The sequence below is a fragment of the Temnothorax nylanderi genome, unplaced genomic scaffold (assembly GCF_030848795.1).
Source record: "Temnothorax nylanderi isolate EJ_2023f unplaced genomic scaffold, tnyl_v1.0 TNYL_tig0319_pilon, whole genome shotgun sequence".
In the NCBI taxonomy this organism is placed as follows: domain Eukaryota; kingdom Metazoa; phylum Arthropoda; class Insecta; order Hymenoptera; family Formicidae; genus Temnothorax; species Temnothorax nylanderi.
In genome coordinates this window covers 117,213-141,301 of record NW_027249381.1, presented here as the reverse complement: position 1 = coordinate 141,301, position 24,089 = coordinate 117,213, and the positions used below count along the sequence as shown (strand labels likewise).

At 35.1% G+C, this 24,089-nt stretch overlaps 2 protein-coding genes across 5 annotated transcripts in view; both read left to right on the top strand.

The window, feature by feature from the left end:
- Nucleotides 1-5,305: 5,305 nt before the first annotated feature.
- On the top strand, nucleotides 5,306-8,086 carry Atpsynb (ATP synthase subunit b, mitochondrial). Its single transcript, XM_071719996.1, has 4 exons — nucleotides 5,306-5,497; nucleotides 5,982-6,140; nucleotides 6,868-7,220; nucleotides 7,741-8,086. Exons 1-4 carry the CDS (start codon nucleotides 5,470-5,472, stop codon nucleotides 7,915-7,917), a joined length of 717 nt encoding a protein of 238 aa, XP_071576097.1. The 5' UTR covers nucleotides 5,306-5,469; the 3' UTR covers nucleotides 7,918-8,086.
- Nucleotides 8,087-8,796: 710 nt separating this feature from the next.
- Ctbp (C-terminal binding protein) overlaps nucleotides 8,797-24,089 on the top strand; it is a 77,499-nt gene continuing 62,206 nt past the window's right edge. For 3 of the 4 annotated variants that reach the window (XM_071719995.1, XM_071719994.1, XM_071719992.1), the window contains exon 1: nucleotides 8,797-9,384. The gene's annotated coding sequence lies outside the window, so the exon portion shown is untranslated. The remainder of the gene's footprint in view (nucleotides 9,385-24,089) is intronic. The other variant, XM_071719990.1, reaches the window with a different exon arrangement.

Genomic DNA, 24,089 nt, shown 5'->3' with positions numbered 1-24,089 from the left:
TGAGAAAATTCATTAGCGTATCTACGATTTCATTTATCAAAATCTAATAAAATCTGTTAACTTTTGTTATTTTTACCTCGTTTCAAGATACACAATCGACCTCCAGACGTACGCGGCGGTTTATTTTATCGACTTTAAAAGTTGGCGGGAAGTCGACTTTTCGTCATGACGGGAAGTCGACTTTTCATCATGACGGGAAGTCGACTTTAAGTCGGTGGTTTTTGCGACATTCGCCGACTTCAAGTCGACTTCAAGTCGACTTTCGTCCTTAAAAATGTCGACTTCTCTGCCAAGTCAGTTTCGGTAGAAGTCGACTTCAAGTCGACTTAAAGTCGACTTTTTGCTCTTAGGATGGTGTAAAAATAAATAATTAATTAGGGGAGACCGGGGCCTAACCGTCAGTTTTTTTTCGGTGCCGATTTTTAACAAAAAAATAAATAATTTTAGTTAAATGTGGTGTACCACTGTAAAGAGTAAACCTTTAGCTACAAAATTTATATAGGAAATTTTTATCTACGTCGCTTTGTTTAACCGGTATAGAGCAAAAACGACAACGGTGGAAAAATTGAAATCTCAAAAATGCCGGGGTTTAACCGTCACACTGCATTTTCAATACATATACGTACATCTAATCCTGAAAAATGATAAGATACATCTTAATAATTGTTTTTTAAGAGAAAAATATAAAAATTTATTTAAAATTTTTATGCGAAACATTATTAAAAAATAGTTACGAGGGTTCCTCTTTCCGCAAAAGTCACTCGCCCGACTTGTTTCACTCCTCGACGTCCGATGACTCTATTCGGTGTCTGAACGGTTGTAATTCCCGTCTCATCCATATTCCATATGCAGTGAGCCTGGAAATGCCTTGGAAATGCACCCGGACTGCTTACTGACGGATTAACCCCAAACACAAGTTTCAGGTTTGATCGCCCACGAAATATTAGACATCAACGATAATGAAAAAACTACACTGGATTCGTGTTCAGCATGCATTACTCTTTATAATCACGTACCTCGAGATTTGGAGAGCAAATATTATTGCAGATATTACAAAATTTCCACGCGCAGAAAATGTAACTTTCACCTTCCGAAAACACGTTTGCCCTCGTAAAAATCATAACACGGCAGGTAACCTGCCGAAACTCCGTTGGTCACATGGGTACCATAAGCAGCGTTTACAATGTTAATAGCGAGTTCGCACAATATACAGGTTCCGAGATATTTGATTTGACGGTTCAACCCCGGCGACGGTTAGGCCCCGGTCTCCCCTACAATTAAACGAATGACTCACAAACCTTTTCAATTGCACTTCAAAAGTCTTCATACGAAATACAAACGATTTCATATAGAGATTCTTTAAAAAGACGTTCATTTCCGGCTAAATACATACGAATATGCTTATGCAGCCTATGCAATTTTGTGTGCGATGGCTTTTAGGCCGGTATGCATAGTCGGTTCTTATATTTAAGACCATCTTAAGTACAATCTTAAGATGTCATTAACCAATCACAGAGCCGTATTAGCATCTTAAGATATTACTTAAGACGGTCTTGAAACAAGATCTGGGCCCGATTCTCTAACGAGAAACGTATGCGCAAACTCTGCTCTAACAGAAAAGCTGCAAGCTTATTGGCTAAAAACTGTGCGATAGCCAATCAATTTGCAGCCTTTCTGTTAAAGCAGAGTTTGCGCATACGTTTCTCGTTAGAGAATCGGGCCCCTGATTATGAATACCGGCCTAAAACTCAAGCAGTAAGCAAATCAGCCAATCACAGTTAAGAACTTAAAGCACGGTCCTAATGTCGCTGATCCATAGACGCGGCAACGCCGTGCGGCAGAGTGCGTTGACCAATCAGAAGGCTGTTGCAGTCGTCTGCGTTAATCTGCGGCAAAATCAAAATTTGTTGATTGGTCAACGCACTCTGCCGCACGGCGTTGCCGCGTCTATGGAGTCTTATGCTGGGTCTACAATAAGAGTCGCAAAGTCGTGAGTCGCAAGAATTGACCAATCACAGTCGATTATTCTCCTCAAATTCGATTGTGATTGGTCAATTCTTGCGACTCACGACTTTGCGACTCGCATTGTAGACCTAGCATTAAGGCCGTGGCACATAGAAAAACTTAAGCAGTAAAACTCAACCAGTAAGCAAATCAGCCAATCACAGTCAAGAACTTAAGGCACAGCCACCCACAAGCTCCCAGCCAGCGACCTCTACAGTAATAAAACTTACGATACATGAAAAAAATCTGCTTAATTTGCTCCTTCATAATATACATTTTTCATAATTTGCTCCATTTTACTTTTTTTTATAAATAAATGATAAAGTTAATAACAATGTAAACGTTAATATAAGCGAAAATCATTAGAATTTGTAGATTCGCAAGGTACAGAAAAATTGCTCCCTTTTCGTTTGAATTTGCTCCACCTTTACAAACTAATTATCTACAGTATTCGTAGAAAAACGTAAATAATTGCTTTATGCAGTTTGGAGGTTATCAAGAAAATGTGCGCATGCGCAGTATTTAGCGCCTGCGCAACAGAAATTGAGCGCGCCATTTTTTAAATTATTCATTTTTCTTTAATTTGCTTTATACAGTTTGCGAGATATCAAAATTATCAATCCATTAGAATTTGTACATTCTCAAGGCACAGACAAATTGCTCCATTCTTGTTTCAATTTGCTCCACCTTTGAAAACTAATTATCTACAGTATTTATTAAAAAAAAAATTAAAAATTATCGTTTTATGCATTTTGCGGGATATCAATCATTAGAATTTGTACATTCTCAAGGCACAGACAAATTGCTCCATTCTTGTTTCAATTTGCTCCACCTTTAAAAACTAATTATCTACAGTATTTATTAAGGAAAACATAAATAATTCCATTATGCATATTGCGGGATATCAAGAAATTGTGCGCATGCGCAAAAGTATTTAGCGACTGCGCAACAGAAATCGAGAGCGCCATTTTGAAAATTTTCATTTTTCTTTAATTTGCTTTATGCATTTTGCGGGATATCAATCATTAGAATTTGTACATTCTCAAGGCACAGACAATTTGCTCCATTTTTGTTTCAATTTGCTCCACCTTTAAAAACTAATTATCTACAGTATTTATTAAGAAATAAATAAAAATTATTGCTTTATGCATTTTGCGGGATATCAAGAAATTGTGCCCATGCGCAAAAGTATTGACTGCGTTCAACAAAAGTCAGCGCTTAATAAGCGCTTTGGGCTGATTGGATTAAATTTGTAGATCCAGAAGAATAGTCCTATCTCAATTAAGATGTAAAAAGGTTTGTTCGCTTCGCATGCCCCACCATGCTCCTACTCACTTCAACGCACTCCAAAAACTTATCTGCTCCAATCGCAACCTTTTATTCGTGATCCAAATGCTCTCTGGTGTATATTGGAGTATGCGACGCGAACAAACCTAAAGTCTAAGTCCGTATCTACAATAGCTGTAGATAATTAGTTTTTAAAGGTGGAGCAAATTGAAACAAGAATGGAGCAATTTGTCTGTGCCTTGAGAATGTACAAATTCCAATGATTGATATCCCGCAAAATGCATAAAACAATAATTTTTATTTTTTTCTTAATAAATACTGTAGATAAGGAATAAGATAAAAAAATAAGGAATAAGGGAATGTCGCATCTCACTTCAGTACATGTATGTACATTAAAATGTGATGCAACATGCCTTATTCCTTATTCCTTTATCTTATTCCTTATTTTTCTCATTGTGACTGAGTCTTAAGACCGCTGGACCAATGAGCATCTTATGTAAATCAATATGGCGACTTTATGCTAGATGCTCATTGGTTTAGCGGTCTTATGCTATGCATATGCAGCTTATGCAATTTTGTGTGCGATGGCCTTTAAGGCTATAATACACAAAATGCATAGCGTAGCATAAGCATAGCACAAGACCGCTGGACCAATGAGCATCCAGCATAATGTTGCCATATTAATTTACGTAAAATGCTCATTGGTCCAGCGGTCTTATGCTATGCTTATGCGACGTTATGCATTTTGTGTGTGACGGCCTTTACTGCTTAAGTTTTTCTATGTGCCACGGCCTTTAAAACCAGCAGGGGATCCGATCGTATTGCATCATTCTATCTTTATCGCTCATCAAGTATAGAACAAGGATAGAATAAGCAAATAGCGCTAATAGCGCGCTCCCCGAACGCAGCCCATGTAACTTTTCCCCAAGGACGGAACGTGAAAAGTGAAAAGTTTATCTCTTTCTATTAAACACCAATAGAAAGAGATAGTTACATGAAACTTTTCACTTTTCACGTTTCCGCTCTAGGGAAAAAGTTACATGATCGCTACCCAGAAGTTTATTGGCTACCGCGTCGCAGCTTAAGGTGCCTTTTCACGTTGACGCTCGATCGGCTCGACGCTCATCTTCGGGCCAATTCCTTTTAGTGACACAAGTCGACACAAGTGTCGTTCTGTCTTTGTTATTCATTGAATGCCAAGAAGGATAGAACGATGTTTGTGTCGACTTGTGTCGCTAAAAGGAATTGGCCCTTCAGTGAGCAAAAATCTTCAGAAATATTTTTTATTTATATATATATATTCGTAAAATATTATTACTTGAAGATATTACTTGAAAATAATTAATATTTTACGTATTTCGAAGCCTATTTTTGATTGTACTGAGACGATCAACGACGATTCAGCGTCAACGCTGGATGTTGAATAAATTCAGCTTTATTTCTTGACGCTAGCGTCAAAGCGAAACCGCGTGACCCTAGAAATAATATTTTTTACTTATTTATATTATACTAGCTGGTTACCCGGGCTTCGCCCCGGAGGACATATGTAATAAGACACGCAAATATTCTCTCTCTCTCTCTCTCTCTCTCTCTCTCTCTCTCTCTCTCTCTCTCTCTCTCTCTCTCTCTCTCTCTCTCTCTCTCTCTCTCTCTCTCTCTCTCTCTCTCCTCTCTCCTCTCTCTCTCTCTCTCTCTCTCTCTCTCTCTCTCTCTCTCTCTCTCTCTCTCTCTCTCTCTCTCTCTCTCTCTCTCTCTCTCTCTCTCTCTCTCTCTCCCTCTCTCTCTCTTTCCCTCTCTCTCCCTCTCCCTCTCCCTCTCTCTCTCTCTCCCTCTCCCTCTCCCTCTCCCTCTCTCTCCCCCCCTTTACTTATATATTATATAAGTAAATTTATATATATATATAAATAAAATATATTATATTTGAAGATTTTTGCTCGCTGAAAATGAGCGTCGAGCGTCAACGTGAAATGGCACCTTTACCGCGCGGCAAGTGTTTCCGCGTCCCGTGTGCAGGGAGCCATAACTTATTGCACTAGTGCAGAACTGCAGCGAAAAAGAACAGACCATCTGTCGATCTGTCGTGTAGTCTGAATCCGCCATTACTGACCCTTCGGGCATGGTGTTATTGGTGTTCGCCATTGTTAGTATCGGCAGCAAGTGATAGACATTTGGTATAAAATGTTGTCAAGATTGGCTCTTCGCAATGGTAAATCAATTGTGATGTTCTTCATTGTATTTTTGCATATTATGTTATACAACACACTTGTGATGGATGGACAATTTCGTTAATTATAAATTAAAGTTTACTTTTTCTGTTATGTAATGACACACAAATACCTACATTCATAATTTCAATATTTTCCAAACTTATATGTCATAAATTTTATTTATATATTATATACTAGTTATGCAATATTTAAGCTTACAATCCTTCAAAAATAAAATGTTAATCTTTTTTATAGACAATCTTTATGCTCTGTATTATATTGACAATATTGACATGGTACAAGAAATTGAAGTTGCTTCTTTGATGTTTTCCAATAATATTATGTAATTTTCGTTTTATCTTCCTTTTTCATATACATATACAAAAATCTATTTTATTGTAACTGTTGCAAAGAGTATAATATAATTTATTTAAAATTTATCTCTTAACTCTTTGTGATAATATTATATATTTTCTATCGTAGCTCAGTTGCTGTCCACTGCTGTACGTGGAGCACAAAGTTCTTCGTCAGTAGCAATGGAACCAACTCGTCCTAAACGTTTGATTGACCCATCTCCAGTTAGACATGGATTTATACCTGAGGAGTGGTTTCAAGCATTCTATCAAAAAACTGGCGCATCAGGTAAGTAATCGCTATTAGATAATACCTAACAATTATATACCTATCTTAGAATAATGTATATATTTCTATGTCGTATATAGTATTTTTATATTGAGAAAATGATTTCTTATATCGACAAATTCATATAAATAATGATTTCTCACATTTATAGAAAATTACATAAAAAGTATAAAATAAAATATTTTTATGTAAAGCTTTGTATTTGATAAGATCTACTTTTAAAATTAGAAATTAATAATTTTTTTTGTTAAAATTGAATAAATTTATATGAATTTTTGCTAGAAAATCTTTTATAATGGTGTTTATCTAAATAAATAAGAAAAATAATTTAAGATTCTATTTGAAAGATAAACCATTGATGCTTTATATAAAATTTTTAGTTTATGCAAATTATTTATTATTAATTTTCTCCTTAAGGAAATCTGTTCCCTAAATATTATTTTAAGAAGTACTGTTGAGTCATATATTATATTATAATATTTTGTGCATAAGAGAGAGAAAGAGAGAAATTCTTGAAAATAACTCTATCCTTACAGAAGACAAATATATTAAGTTTCTTCAAATTGTTGTTTCATACAAAAGGAAATTTTGTATAAAAAATCTACTTTACACTTTTAACTTGTTTTCTTAAAAATCACGTTTTCTTGTACACACACATTGTTTTGTAATATATAAATAAGAAGGGATAGCATCTTTTTATTATCACTAATTATCATTTTATTTTTAGGGCCATATGTATTTGCTATAAGCGTGAGCACTTATCTACTTTCCAAGGAAATTTATGTCCTGGAGCACGAATTTTATAATGGGATATCTCTGTTAATAATATGTGTAGCAAGTGTAAAGCTATTTGGTCCAAAACTTGCTGAGATATTGGATAAAGGAATAGATAAGTACCATAATGAGCTTGAAGAGACTAGGAACAAACAAGTGACTGATTACGAAAATGTAATTTCTCATGAAAAGAAAGTGCAAGCGAGCTTGGATGGACAAAAAATGATAATGGACATTAAGAAGGAAAACGTTAAGATGCAGCTGGAAGCAACATATAGAGAACGCTTGGTGCAAGTCTACCAAGAAGTACAATTGTTTTGCATTGTAGAATATAAAATAATTTAAAAGATCTAGATAATAAATAATATAAATACTAATGATTAATTATGTTAAATATTGCGATGTTACACACTGAGTAACTAAAGAAAACCGTTGTTAACTATAATATATATAAATCTGAAACTTTTATTCAAATTCACTGAATTTGAGCCATTTTCTTAACTTTCAAATATGATAATTCTATATATATATATATATATATATTGTGTATATATAGATAGAATTATCATATTTTAAAGTTAAGAAAATGGCTCAAACTCAGTGAATTTGAATAAAAATTTCAGATTAGTAACTTTCAAATTTTTGGCATATACTTGTTTTACTGCTAAAAAGAATACAAGAAGTTTTTCTTAAAAACATAACTATATTAAACAGATATAAAATATTATATTTTAGTGATATTCAATATATCACTTTTTGTACAAAATTTCTTTATAAAAATAAAAAATCATATGATTCAAAAATTTTTATTTGCTTTTGCTTACAGGTGAAGAAGCGTCTTGACTACCAAATGCAAATACAAAATCTTGAACGCCGAATCGTACAGAAGCATATGGTGCAGTGGATTGTGAATGGAGTATTGAAGTCTATCACTCCTGAACAGGAAAAAGCAACACTTCAGCAATGTATCAAAGATCTTGAAGCTCTTGCTGCAAAAGTATAAAGAGTTACAATTAAATTAGATGAAATAGAATGAAATAGCATGATAACGAAAGATTGTCTTCAGACATAATATTCACTTTATGCAGTTCTGTATGTCAAATATTGTTTTTCAACATTTAGAATGGTTAAAATGTTATAAGTGAATAAAACACTATGTTACAACAGTAAAATGTAAATCAATTATTACTAGCATTATGGGAAACTAAATTTTATCAAAAATCAAAAATATCAATTATAAAATGAAAAATTGATTATAAATTAATTTTTTCTTATTCCTTTAATTATTATCTCTTTTCAGGCAAGTAAAATACTAAGATATATTTTAGAATGTAAATAGTTAATTTAAAAAAAATACAGATTTTATTAAATAATCCTTGAAAAAGTAATGTTGGTTTATAATTACTAATTTCATCATGTTTGCATCATGTTTCTTTTAAAAATAAAACACCTTTGACAACCTATAATTTGCGACAAAATTAAAATAAAATTATTTATAATTTTTTACGTTATGTACTATGTATTCTGTTTTTTTTTTTTCGTATTATATCAAGATTATAAACTTACAAAATTAGAAATTAAATTCTGTCAGAAATTTCAGCGATAAAGTTTAAATCAAAATCACTTTGAATCTTAAATATTTTCTTCGATAAAAAGTTTATTGGTCATCACTGATTCGCGCCGCATGATGCGAGGCGAAGGTGGAAGGTGCCGCTACTTATTTAACATCATACAGCAATGTGTTGATTCTATGTGTGAATCATTCAGCGAATCGAACGCGTCACATTGTTCGGCCGGTTCGGCGTTCGGCCAATGGCATTCGGATACACTCGGCCGCGTTCGGCTGCGCTCGGCCGGTGACGATGAGCATCGGGTGGCGCGCGCGAGTTACTCGGGCGGCCGGGGGCCGCCATTTTCCTTCAGCAAGGGACAGCAGTCCAGAGCGTAGGTAGCGAGAATCTGTGAGCATTATTAGCGAATCGATTCGAGAGTAGTGAAACGTGAAAACTCCTTTCGTGTACGCCGCGAATCGTGCACGATCCATATTTTACAGTTGTACGAGGACCACAGTGTGCCCGGTGGTCAGTATACTCGCGTGATTTCGTACACCGTGCCGACCACGGCGATCACCCGGTAGACGGACGCCGTCGCCGCTGTGCGCAATTCTGGTCAGAATTGATGGCGAGTTGAAAATATATTTTCAAGAAAGACGTAGGAAGATCACGTAAAAGAAGTAAGAAAAAGTGAGAGAAGAGAGAGAGAGAGAGGACATATAGCGCGCGAGCGCAAAGAAAGGAAAGAGAAGGATCAAGTGAAAAGAGACAGAGATATAGAAAGAGACCGAAAAGCAGTGTGAATAGTTTGGTGATCGCAGTGTGGCTACGCGCAGTGAAAATACTCAACCATCAGCCAACTTCGGGTGTTAGGACGCCAAGCGAGATATTGAGGGAGAGCGAGTCGCCTTCGACAGGTTAGTGTAGTGTGCAATCATGGCTTCTTCCTGCATGCGCGCGCGTCGCCAGCCAAGACGGTTGGCGCGCCTCGCGTAGTTCACATTAGAGTCCCTCTATTTTTTTTTTTTTTTATTCAGAAAAAAAGAATGACCATGGGAAGAGCCCATATGGTCTACATACGCAAATCGAAAATTAGAGTCCCTCTAATAAGAGTCGCGACACGTAGCAGCAACTTTTGATTGGTTCGCATTTTCGGCAAAAGCACGAGAAACAGAAAGAGAAAGAGATATAAGAGAGAAAGAGAAAGCGATATACAAGTAATATATATTCATATCGCTTTCTCTTTCTCTCTTATTTTGCCGAAACTCAAGATGTCGCGACTCTTATTAGAGGGACTCTAAGTTCACATATACTCTAGTATGTATATGAGCTTCGAAACACGACGGTGGCGTCCGGCGTTGCATGCGTGCGTGCGGCCGAGAATTTCGCGCTTCTCCACCTCGTGTGTGCATATGTGCGTGCACTTTCTTTGTGCCGCATTGAGAGATGCGCGTGCTCTACTCTTTTCGGACCACTTCCCACCGTCTCTCCTTGAATATATTCTTTTTTTTTCTTCGATCTGTGTAACGTTATTTACTTTGGATAATTATGCAGTAGATTTACCTTCTCGCCCGTGTAAACGAAACGCTATTATATATGTATATTTATTATATATCTAAGCGCAAAACGATAATTAAAATCATTTCTCTTGAGTAGAAATCAAATTGGAGCATATTGAATATAGAGTAAATAAGTGACGGTTAATAATAGTTTTCTCTCGCGGCGAATATATTATATATATATATATATATATGTTGCTGTATATATAGCAATATATAAATATGTGATATATGTATATGTATAATAAGATTATACAGTACCTACTATAAATATATATCTCTCAGCAAACACCAAGTAACATGCAACTTACATGTTAGTTATAATTTCTTACTCAACAATGTAAATGCAACATAAGTGCTATATTGTACTTACACTGTTGAGTAGGAAATTATAACTAACATGTAAGTTGCATGTTACTTGGTATTTGCTGAGATATACAGGGTGTTTCCTAAGTAAGTACAAAAAATTGAAGGAAATATTCCGTAGCTTATTTTTAGGAAGAAATGGTTCTATAAACATATGGCTTAAACTGTTTCGTTTTCAAAATATACGGTGTCAAAGATGCACGTCTCTGGTGGATTTAAAAATGTTTCATTGGTACAGGACACACAAATGGTTCTTAATACCACATCTACGCATACCAAATTTGAATAAAATATCTTTAAACGTTTTCCAAATTTTTGAAATTTTCATATTTTTTTCACAACTTTGACACCCTGTATTTTGAAAACAAAGCAGTTTAGGACATATGTTTATAGGACCTTTTCTTCCTAAAATAAGCCACGGAATATCCTCTTCAAATGTTTGTACTTACTTAAAAAACACCCTGCTCTCGATTGACTTAAAGCAGCCAATGCACATTTTTGTATATAACACAGGATTTTTGAGAATTTTTTCAAATATTTTCGAAGCAATATTCCAAAATAAAGAAAATCGCGTCGGAAAAATCTGAAAAAATTCTCAAAAATCCTGTGTTATATACAAAAATGTTCAAGCAACAGCCTACAATAGACTGACGTCTGCTTCTAATTTTTTTCAATATTTTTTTTGAAGAAAACTCAAAAAAGCTCGAACAAAGCTCGAAAAAATTAGAAGCAAATGCCGGCCTACTTTGGGCCTAGGCTTAAAAATTTTGATATTTGACACAGGATTTTTGAGAATTGTTTCAGATTTTTAAATTGTGGCCATCGATATGTCGGTTTAAAAAATTATAACTAAATTAATTTTATAAAAAAAAATTTAAAAAAAATCAGTGCATCTTAGAGGTGGAATAATAACATAAAAAATCGCCGACCAAATCCGAGAGGTCGAGGGTCAAACCCAGGTCGGCATGGAATGCCCCGAATATAATTCGTATTTATAAGTACAAATATAAATACAATTATATTTATATGTATAAATATAATTCACAATATATTTATAAATATAAATTAACAATAATTTTAACTCATAATTTACAGATAGAACTTAGAATTTTGTCAAATTACTAGTAAGATTGTGTAATTTTTATTTATTCCACAATATCCCAGTTTTTTGCGGATTCTCTAGGAATTTTCCAAAAATACGAATTACTCGAAATCCCTGTGACATATATGTAGCAACATAGGGGAGACCGGGGCTAAACCGCCAGTTTTTTTTCGGTGCCGATTTTTAACAACAAAATAAATAATTTTAGTTAAACGTGGTATACCACTGTAAAGAGTGAACCTTTAGCTACAAAATTTATATAGGAAATTTTTATCTATGTTGCTTTGTTTAACCGGTATAGAGCAAAAACGACAACGGTGGAAAAATTGAAATCTCAAAAATGCCGGGGTTGAACCGCCACCCCCCCGGGGCTAATCCGCCACACTGCATTTTCAATACATATACGTACATCTAATCCTGAAAAATGATAGGATACATTTTAATAATTGTTTTTTAAGAGAAAAATATAAAAATTTATTTAAAATTTTTATGCAAAACATTATTAAAAAATAATTGTTTTACCTATTCCATAAAACAATTTAGGCACGTGAATACAGAGGTTAACCAAATCGTAAACTCCCCAACGGCACGTCACATTGTCAACGCGGGCAACCACGGGGAATACGCGTGACGGCGTTCCGGTGCCATAGGATCAGCGCGGACCCTCGAGCAACCTAACCAAGCCGCGTTTCTCGCGGGGGAGCGATAAATAGCGACAGGGGGGTTAGAAAAGCTCGCGGTGGAGCGCGACCATTTTACCGACTCGACGGCGTCCTCGCGCCGATTCCTCGACGCGCCGACGACGACGACGACGACGGCCATGACCACCACGACGACGACGGCCACGACCACCACGACGACGACGGCCACGACCACCACCACGACAACGGCCACGACCACGACGACGACGACGACGACGACGACGACGACGATGACCACCACCACTACAACGGCGGCGACAATGACGCCGAGACGATGCGGCGAACGCTGGACGATGCGGTCGCACGCGCGACTGTCACTGACACAACAACCAACAACGACGATTTACCGCGGCCGGGAGTCGGGACGATCTACCGCGCGCGCGGCATGTCAACTCTCGCGCGGAAATCGCGGGATCTCAGAGCCGTGCCGTGCCTCGCCGTACCTCGCCGACGTGCCGTGAGCGTGAGCAATCTCGAAAACAACGGTCCGCCATCTTTTCGGTCGGCCAAAACACCGTTTTGCGACGATACGTGCGTACTATTTCCCTCCTACACAAACTGACGCACGTGCAAGGGAAGACAGAATCACGCTCGAGGGAAACCTAACCTGAAATCGCCGTGAGCTGAAGTCGTGCGCCCGGCGCGCCACAGTGACGAGACTGGCGGACCAACCCCGGATGCTTACTGGCGGATAAGCCCCAAACATAAGTTTCAGGTTTGATCGCTCACGAAATATTAGACATCAACGATAATGAAAAAACTACACTGGATTCGTGTTCAGCATGCATTACTCTTTATAATCACGTACCTCGAGATTTGGAGAGCAAACATTATTGCAGATATTACAATATTTCCACGCGCAGAAAATTTCACTTTCACCTTCCGAAAACACGTTTGCCCTCGTAAAAATCATAACACGGCAGGTAATCTGCCGAAACTCCGTTGGTCACATGGGTACCATAAGCAACATTTACAATGTTAATAGCGAGTTCGCATAATATACAGGTTCCGAGATATTTGATTTGGCGGTTCAACCCCGTTGGCGGTTTAGCCCCGGTCTCCCCTACATGATGATGGAATGTTATATTGTATCCTTACGTCATAATGTGTATACGTGGTCTACGAATAATATCGATAGGAATGGTTTATGTCTAATAATATATGGTAATTATTTATAGGGAGAGACCATTATAAGGACAATAGCCTTTTTCGAATTTTGATATTTTTTGCGGCTCTCTTGGTAAAAATCTTTGTTGTGACTCCGACAGTGATAATCAATCGGGGGAGTTCGAAAAATGTGTACCCTATCTATTTTTTAACCATTTTTTAACTTATTTTTTTATCTATTTTTTTCCGACGTGGCTATCCGGATCTTCCGACGTTATAAATATATAATGGCTCTTATAAAAGGACCGATTTTGATCCTGAAAAGGACCGACAGTGATTCGTGAATCATGTCTATTTTGCATCATTTCAGTGTCAAACAGTTGGTGTCAATATTAAGGGAAGTAATTTGCTGATATGTGTGTATAGACAGTACACATGTAGGCGGGGGGAGGTGGGGGTAGACCTCGGTTCGCGTGGAAAGTCGAAAACCCGAACCGCACAATGATAGATCTCGTTTCGCTTTATAAGCAGTGGTAGGGTGGGGTGGGGTGGGGTGGGGTGGATCTCACTTTGCGCGTACTGGAATGTATTGGAATGTACAATGCTGTCTACAGAGAAACATCCACGCAAACCGAGGTTTATGCCACCCCACCCTACCCCTGCTTATAAAGCGAAACGAGGTCTATTATTGTGCGGTTCGGGTTTTCAACCTCCCACGCGAACCGTGGTCCACCCCCACCCACCCCTGCCTGCGGGGGAGGGGCTACCGGATTTTGTTGCTCAAGCCGTTTAGCAGGAAATGGCGATCGAAATGGGGGGAGAGGCAGCTTGTCGTCAAGCTAGCTCCCCCCTATAATGAAAAACCTGTATAATGCTCAAATCCAAAAAAACAATACATCAAAATTTGTTGCTTTTTTGTTGCTCTAAGATAGCGTGAAAACATTTTTGAAATAGGTATAACGTTTTTTAGAATAACATATATCCGAATACTTAAGGGGATCCTGGACAGGGGACAATTACCGACAAAAACAGTCAGGGCTCGTTCTTTGAAACGGCTTTATAGATCGCAAAATCTTTTTACAGGAGTAAAGTATAGGTACTAATGAAGAGTGCGAATTAAAAAAATTAGTGGTAATTGAAAAAAAATATAAAAATACTGTCACCTCATAACCATATTTTCTAATATAAACAGTTGTATAGGTTATATGTACGAAATGAAATGTTCCCACTCTTCAGAATACGTGCACAAACAATAACGTACCGTTGAAATTGAGATTAAAAGCCTGGAAAAAAAATTTGGGCTTCGAAGAAATCGTGTATATTTTCCACAAAAATATACACGCAGGCTAGTAAGCAGAGCAGCAAAAGAGATGGCGCAGCAATCGAACAAGGACAGATGTCATTTCGTTAGACAAAGACATATAGGGAAAACAAAATTAGAAATGTTGACATTATCGACATCAAGGAAGTTCGGCCGTCACTCCAGCATCCCCTCTTAATTTATATGCCATTCGATAGTAAATGGCATTGATAAAAACATATAAATTTTGTGGTTTATTAACCCCGTTCGTTTTTGCAAAAAAAAAAAACCATAAAAAATTGCCCCTTACGACCTTTCACTCGAAACTCTGCCGTTCGAGATACAGCAAAATTGCACATAGACAATTTTGTAGAGAATTAAATTTCCTATAAAAAAGTACGCGAAGGCATTTCTCTAAAATCAATAGCTTAGACATGAGTGGCGCCCGAAGTCGCGCGATCGGAAAGTGACTCTCGGCGAATTTGCAAGTTGCTTCGGTTAGTTGTAAAATTCAATATTGATACTTCAGCATTGAATGAAAAATCCCCAAAAATTCAAGGCTTAACTAGATATAATAGGAAAGCTATTTCTGGGGTCAAACATTTTTTTATCGTTAATTCGAATTATGACAGCTATTTGACAAAAAATTTTTGTTTGTTTGATATCGTAACTTTGATCAGTTATATCTTGGAAAGTATTAATCGGAGGATGATCAATAAAATTTCATTTTGTAGGTAATTTTATTTTCTAAATATTCGATCTCTTTATATTTCGCCGTAAGTGCAACCGTTGGCCTGCCAACTTTGAATCAAGACAAAATTGTACCTTTGACAGAGATTTACGGGGTGAATTTGTTGTTATTATTAACATTAGATATGCCTTGAAACGACTGTACAAGAGGAAAGTCTCACGAATATTTTTAATTTTTTATGATTTTTTTGTTTTATATTTTTAATTTCAATTTAACTGCAAATAAACAAATTATTTATCTCCGCATCGACCGTTAGGGGCGAGCAACAAAATTGTATGTTGTATATTTTCATATATAGGGCACGGTCCATAGAATATTTTAATACCAAAAAGACCCGAGCAACAAATTCTTTTACTTAGTTTTTAGACATCGAAGTCGTAGATAACGGTCGACGCAGAGATAAATAATTTGTTTATTTGCAGTTAGGGGCGAGCAACAAAATCATATGTTGCATATTTTGATAGGGCACGGTTTATAGAATATTTTAATACCAAAAAGACCCGAGCAACAAATTCCTTTACTCAATTTTTAGACATCAAAGTCGTAGATAACGGTCGCGGAGATGCAGTATTTATTAGTGGTATTGTTTACAGAACCTTATATTTCGAAAATTTGTTTACGCTATCTTAAAGCAACAAAATAGCAACAAATTCAAGTATAATTAATTTTTCAATAGGGGCATTCTTTATTGCTTTTTCAGTATGTGGTGGGGCTAGAACCTGTGTCAAGCTGGCCCCCCCCCCACCATTGCGAAAAAAAATATATAGAGTGCTCAAATCGAAAAAAACGTTTATACCAGAATTTGTTGCTTTAAGGTCGTTCTCCGGTTCCAGTTGTGCTCAACTTGTATTCGTGCTTAAAAAGATATTTATATACAAAATATTACATATAATAACATCTAAAAAATAAGAAGTTAACTTCACGCGTGAGAACTCATGCGGCGTTGCTAAGTAACTGACGCCTCTCCTCTTCTGTCACTCTGAACCGAGCGAAAAATTCATCAAATCGCGTACTTTATACAAGTATTTCTCGAAAACGAGTACCGCAAGGGTATTTACACTTAATTGCATATTATTTCTATTTTTATGGAGCATCATATACTAATTTTTCAAAAACATTTAGAGAAAACTTTTTTCACAATTCATTATAATGTCTCTTTTACAATAGCTCGGAATAGGAATTACATGTTAAAAGTTGAAACTTTGAAACTCAGTATCTCGATTTTTAATACCGCAAGAGGTATTGAAATTTATACCATCGCATAAAGCACACCTAAATTAACGTATATTCACAGTTTCAAAAAAATCTAGAGAAAATCGATTTTTCGGAGAACGTCCTTAAGATAGCGTGAAAACATTTTGGAAATATAACGTTGTTTAAGACGTAGTCAGTATAGTGCTGTCTCTTAAGTATTCGGATATACGTATTTTCTAAAAAACGTTATATTAAAAAAATGTTTTCACGCTATCTTAGAGCAACAAAAAAGCAACAAATTCTAGTGTATTGGTTTTTTTGGATTTGAGCATTCTATATAGGTTTTTTATTATAGAGGGGGAGGGCTAGTTTGACGACAAGCTGGCCCCCCCTATTTTGATCGCCATTTCCTGCCAAACGGCTTGAGCAACAAAATCCGGTCTAAAGCAACAAATTAGCACATAAATAGCACTAAATTTTTTAATAGGTGCAGATTTTTTTTGCGATGTGGGGGGCTAACTTGATAGAGGTCCGATTGATTATTACTGTCGGAGTCACAATAAAGATTTTTACCAAGAAAACCGCAAAAAAATATCAAAATTCGGAAAAGGTCCTATTCTGAATAATTACCTAATATATTAATATATTTTTATTATGTATTATGTCATTTATAATTATATAATGCTATAACATATTTATATTTTTTAATGTAAGTATGTTATATATATATATATATATATATATATATATATTATATATATTACATAATATAAATAGCGTCGTGCGTGAGCGTCTTTCTCTCTCTCCTCTCTTTTTCCTCTCCTCCCTTTTCTCTCCCCTCCCTCTTCTCTCCCCTCTCTCTCCTGCCCTCTTCCTTTCCCTCTCTCATTCTCCGTTTTCTCCCTCTACCTACTTTTCCTTCCCCTCTCATTTCCCTTTCTCCCCCCTCTCTCCCTCTCCCTCTCCCTCTCTCTCTGTCTCTCTTTTTTCACCCCTTTTTTCTTCCCTCTTTTCCTCTTTATTTCTCTCTTTGTCTTTCTCTATCTTTCTATATCTCCCTGTCTGTGTCTGTCTCTTGTGCGTGTGCGCATGTAATACATATATGTTAATACTAATAGGAAGCAGCACCTTAAACGAAATTGAGCATGTGCCTTTCTTTTTGTTCGTATGCTCATTTGAACTGACCCGATTATTGTTCTCCCTCCTCTTCCAGTACTAACTCCTGTGCTTGTCTTCATTTCACTGTGCTTCGCCTTCGCGTGCATGCGTGCGTGCGTACCGTGAACAAACGAACGAGCGATCGTATCGAAATATCTAAATATTCGTATACCTTGACTCTGAGAACTGCATCTATCATTCTTATGTATTTGAAATATATGAAAGAACTGTAAACATGTAGTAATTAAGAGGCTGATTATGCGTGCTTGCATTCATTCTCGTTTTCAATGGATGCGCTTTGCTCACGTATATCCCTTACGCGCATTGACCTTTAATAATACTTTTACACCATTCCACTCAACAAAAGCCGTGTAAGAGATTTTATTGTTGACATTTTTCCGCGATGCTGATTGGTTCTCTCATTGCGCTGACTTTGTGAGCATTTGTCATCGTATATTTTGACAGTTTTATGTATCAAGGGTTAATAATGTAATAGTAATAATATACCTAATGTTAAAACTAAATAGCGCGCGCGAAGCGCGTGTCTGTGATATCTAGTAATGAATAAATTCTTCCATCATTTGTACAAAAGATTTGATATTAAACCTCTGTGAAGTTAGCACCCCAATTTTGGAATTCTGATATAATTGTTGGAGTTCTGACCCTTCCTCAAAGAGTTCTAGAGTTCCTGATAAGTTAGAAAAAGAGTTTCAGCGATTTAACCGATATCAAAAACTGACACCAATCTAGAGTTGTCAGTAAAATCTAATGTTTCAATGTTATGTTTTTACACAGTAGTGAATAAATCCTTTTATCACATGTATATAAAATATTTGATATAAAAGAAACTAACACGTGCCAACTAAATTCTGTAAAAACTTGGCGCTGATAGACCTTAAAATATTTTTAATCGATAAAAAATGGACAGGTACTTTCACATAAAGGAATAAATTATAAATTATAAATATTAATTATTACTGGTATTTAATTACACACAGATATATGTTAAATATTGTGTTTTTATGAATAAAATATCAGAATAATCTAATAAAGCGCATTGCTAAGAACTTCTAATGATTTGTTATTAGTGTAATAATCTAGACATATCACATTGTTTAGAATACTTTAAGATATACCTACCTTTTAACAGCGCCAAGTTTTTACAAAATGTAGTTGGCACACACATTAGTTTTTTATATCAAATCTTTTATACACATTTGATGAAAGGATTTATTCACTAGTGTGTAAAAACAAAATATTGAAACATTAGATTTTACTGACAACTATAAGTTGGCGCCAGTTTCTGATATATTTTTTTTATACAAATGGTGGAAGAATTTATTCGTTAGTGTGTAAAAGGATAAAATGTTGAAACATTAGATTTATTTGACAACTATAAATTGGCGCCAGTTTTTGATATCAAATCTTTTGTACAAATGTTTATAATACAACGAGGGACGCGTGTAACTTGATTTTTTTACCTTTTTAATAAAGGCATTCCTTATCTCCGCGGATTGATTTTCGATAATGATAATTTCCATGCGAAGACTTCTTGTTCGTGTCCAAATGAAATGCATATTTACGATATTTACGTACCGAAGGAAGAAAGAAAAATGAAAGCGAAGAGAGAGTATAAGAGTGGAAAGGGAAAGGAGAGCAGTGTGGCCAATATGTGCCGAAAGAGGTTATGCGATCTTTTTATCTTTTTTTGACGTAGAACTACGTCTTTGTCGACAGTAAGGGAGGGGGGGGGGGGTAAATCCAGAAGCACAGATGCAACGAAAACATGTCACACTTTGAACGTTTATATTTTTGAAACTAATAATCGTAGAGTAATGAATAAGGTGTCATTCGATAGCTTATAGAGTCCCATTTTCTCTCTGAAGTCTCTAAAGTCTTCAAAAGGGATTACCGATTTCTGTTTTAACAAATCTTCGTGTTTGTTCTAATTTCCGTACATTTTGTGATATTGAGCTGAATTTTTTGATGGATAGATTATCATTAAAGGAAGGTTGGTATTGAATTTGGTGTCAATCGTTGAAGGGGTTACCGATTTATGTCTAAAAATAGTAAAGTTATACATGTAATCTTATATAGAATATTGTTAAAGGAAGGTTGGCATTTTCTTTGGCGAGAATCGGGGAAGGGGTTACCGATTTCTGCAAGAAATTTATACTTAACACTGGGAGGATCCTGTATTGACTTGAATTTGTCGTAGATCCGGGGATATCGATTTATGCCTAAATAGAGTATAAGTTATACATGTATTCTTATATAGAACATCATTAAAGGGAGGTGGGTATTGAATTTTCTGATGATCTGGGAAGAGGTTAACGATTTCTACTTTAAAAGTGTATGAAGTTTTCTACTCCTATTTCATATACAATGCTTTTTATTATAAATTTACAAATATAATAAAAAAAATGTTCAATTTAGAAATTTGCAGATTGCTTTCTCGTCATTTTACTTCGCTTATAAAGTTTCCTCAATGAGGAAGCCAATCTTTATATGCTAATAATTTGGCAAATTTCTCATAGATAAAACTTTATGAGCGAAAAAAATGATCAGGAAGCAAGTTTTAGATACAAATTTAGAAATGCCGCAAAAATCAATGTAAAATTACTATATATGTTTGTGTATATGTACTTATATGTGTATATACGTATGTACATGTATGTGTATATGTGTATATATTCAAACGTATCGCTCTTTAGTTCCATCTCATAATCTATAAGTTGCTGTTTTACTTAAAAAGCTTCCTATATGAGAGCCTAAGGTAAAATTAGAAAAAAATTATATATTTGAAAAAAGGGCACAGTAACAACTGTGCCGCAAACAACAACGTAGAACTACGTCAACTATCACTATTTCATGTTAAAGTATTCAACGAAGGAAAGTAGACGTAGGGCTACGTCAACTGTCTTTCGATGAATACTATAACATGAAATAGTGACAGTTGACGTAGCCTTATGTCTACTTTCCTTCGTTGAATACTTTAACATGAAATAGTTCTACGTTGTTGTTTGCGGCACAGTTGTTACTGTGCCCTTTTTTTTAAGATTCTGATTTGACAACAGCGTGACGTATTGCATTGTAATTTATTTTGTTTGGAAATAACGAAAGATGGAAGGAGAAAAATCAACAGCAAACATTACTTTTAATTATCCCTCACAAGTGTATTCTTTTGTTTACAAGTGAAGGAAAACCACTGCTAAATTAGTAGGACCAAATCAACAAAATCAAACTGGATCTATGGGATTATAGTATCTATTTTGTACTAATTTATACCACTAATAGTAATTTTGTACCTCATGCCATTTCGAAAAAGTCGTGACGCTGTTTATGGTCACTGTTCAGAAGACAGAAAAACATTATAGTTCCTATCATGACGATCGAAAGATTTTTACTGTATTCAATGTGAAATTTTTGAATGTGAAATTTTTGATGCATACAAACAAACAAAAATATTGCCTTCATACACAGATATCGTTTTTATTTTAAAACCATTTAATTCAAATAACTGCGTAAATATTCGAATTAATTGATCAATAGCATCGAGATATACATTAAACAGAAATTCAACAAAAGTTTCCCAAAATATTGAAAAGAATTATACAGGGTATTCCAGGTCAGGTCAATAAAACTTCAGGATCTTATAGGAAACTGAATTTGGAACAAAAAAGTTTCTATAAATATAATCAGCTTAATTGAAAAGTTATAACTAATAAACTTCGTCAAATTAAATCATGTTTTTTTGTGATTTTTAAAAATAACCCTTTGATCCCTTTCATTTAGTTGAAAATAACTAAAGATTCTTTGGTTGGATATGACCAAACAAATTTCTTTAGTTAATATAACAAAAAATTTGGTTAACATAACAAAAAGTTTTCCAACCAAAAGATTTGGTTGATTCAACTAAAATGGGTTTCTCAGTGTAACTTCCGCAAATTGTGAGATATCGGGCTGAATTTTTTTTAATCGATAGAGTATCATGTAAGGAAGGGTGATATTGAATTTGGCGATGATCGGTAAAGGGGTTCTTTTTTAATAAAATTTGTAATTTTTGAGAAATGTCTGTGGTTGCTTTAACTTCCGCAAATTTTGAGATATCGATCTATTTCTATTTCTATTATATTTCTCAGTTTTTTCTACTCCTATTTCATATATAATTCTTTAAGATTTGATTGATTAGATCCAGTTTTATAAGCCTTATGCTTGCACGTATCGCTCAAAATTTCAAACAGCTGTATCTCAAGAACTAATCAACCAAATTGCAAAGCATTATATATGAAATAGGGGTAGAAAAGACTTAAGAATGTAATAGAATTAGAAAAAATTGCCAACATAATGAAAAAGTGTGCAAATTATAAACTTGCTCATTTTGCTTCCTATGTATGAATTCTCCGAAATTTCAAACGGCTATATCTCAAGAACTATTCAACCAAATCTTTAAGAATTATATATGAAATAGGGGTAGAAAAGACTGAATAATACAACAGAATTAGAAATAACCTGATATCTCAAAAAATTCAAAATTTTATAAAAAATGAGCCCCTTTACCGATCATCGCCAAATTCAATACTGAACTCTCAAAGTCAACATCGATTTGACATTGCGCCAATTGTAAAACCTCACTTGTGCTACTATGCCGACCCTTTTTCAATTTATAAAAAGATTAAATTTAAAGTGAAAAAAAGTGCAAATTAGAAACTTGCACATTGCTTCCTCATCATTACAGATCGCTACCATTGCTCCTATTTTATTTCGCTCATAAAGCTTCCTCTGTGAGGAAGCCAAACTAATAAATACTAATAATTATGTATCAAATAAAATACAAGCTTTTTAAATTTTTATTAGCTATAATTTTTTAACGAAGCGTTTCCGGACCTATGTTTATAGGAACTTTTTTGTTCTAAATTTAATTTTTTATAAGACCTAGAAGTTTTATTGACCTAACCTGGAACATTCTGTATATACGAAGATTTAAATAAAAATTAACTTATTTAGCGTATGATGTATTAAGAGATGTATTAAGTGATAAGGCACACTGATATGAAAACAAAGAAAATTAAAAAATATTTTTGGAAGATATATACAAAAGATTAAAGGACCTCGCATAACGCTCATGGAAATTGGATTTCGGTGAAATTGGCTGAAACTTTGCAAATAAATAGTTTATGTAATGCTGATCAAAAGTTACAAGATGCAGGGCAAGATTCACAATAATGAACCGTTTAGGCGCTATCAGCGTTCAAAAGTCAAAATAAAGTGTTATTTCAGTATTATTGTGGGACAATCGATTATAATGTACAATATTATTCTGCAGAATCACATAACTTATTCTTTTTATTAATATACAAAAATATGTATTAATGTAAAAACAAGTATATACATGGCATGTATGTACACACATACATGAACTATAACCGCGCTGTCATACCTCGGCGCACAGAAAAAAAGAAGTGTCAAATCAACACTGATATACTTGTATAGGTATATGCAAGAATATACAATCTTGAAATGAGATTATATTGCGTTAAACGAAGACAACTTGCTGAATGAAGTCATTTATATAGTTAAACAAAGTTTCATATGGTTCAATTAAGACAAAAAAGTTGAAATAAGAAGTTGGGAAGTTATAAGAAGATTATTATATTCTTACGTATATACAAGAGTATATCAGTGTTGATTTGATACTTCTTTTTTTCTGTGCGCCAGTCGGGCTTCATATAAGTGTGTATATACATACATGTACATATTTTTGTATTAACAAAAAAAAATAAATTGTGTGATTCTGCAAAATAATACATTGTAATTCACTGTCCCACAATAGTACTGAAATAATACCTTATTGTAACTTTTGAACGCTGATAGTGCTTAAACGGTTCATTATTGTGAATCTTGCCCATTGTGATCAGCATCACATAAATTATTTATTTCAAAGGCTTCAGCCAATTTCACCGAAATCCAATTTCCATAAGAGTTGTGCGGGGTCTTTTCGCGCCATATCCGTCATACTCGCTTCTTCTAATTTTAATATTGTAAATAATTTATCTATGCCTCCCTTTCTCTATCGTATCTATGTACTATGTATTCACATTATTTATATCTCCCTTGTCTTCGTTGAATTTATATTCCCCGTGTTCTTCAGCGTATTATATCACCCGTCCGCGCGCGCGTGTATACGTTTAGCGAGTACACCTCATATTCACCATATCCATGTTCCCCGTGTTCTCTACCGTCCTACTGATTAAGAGCTATCAACAATCTATCATTTCTCTCATCTTCAAGTATTTGTTCACAACACCTCCACGGAAAGTCTGACTTTTCATGTCTGTAGAGACTGAAAAAAGTGGCCAATTTCACACCAGGGCTTACTTTCCT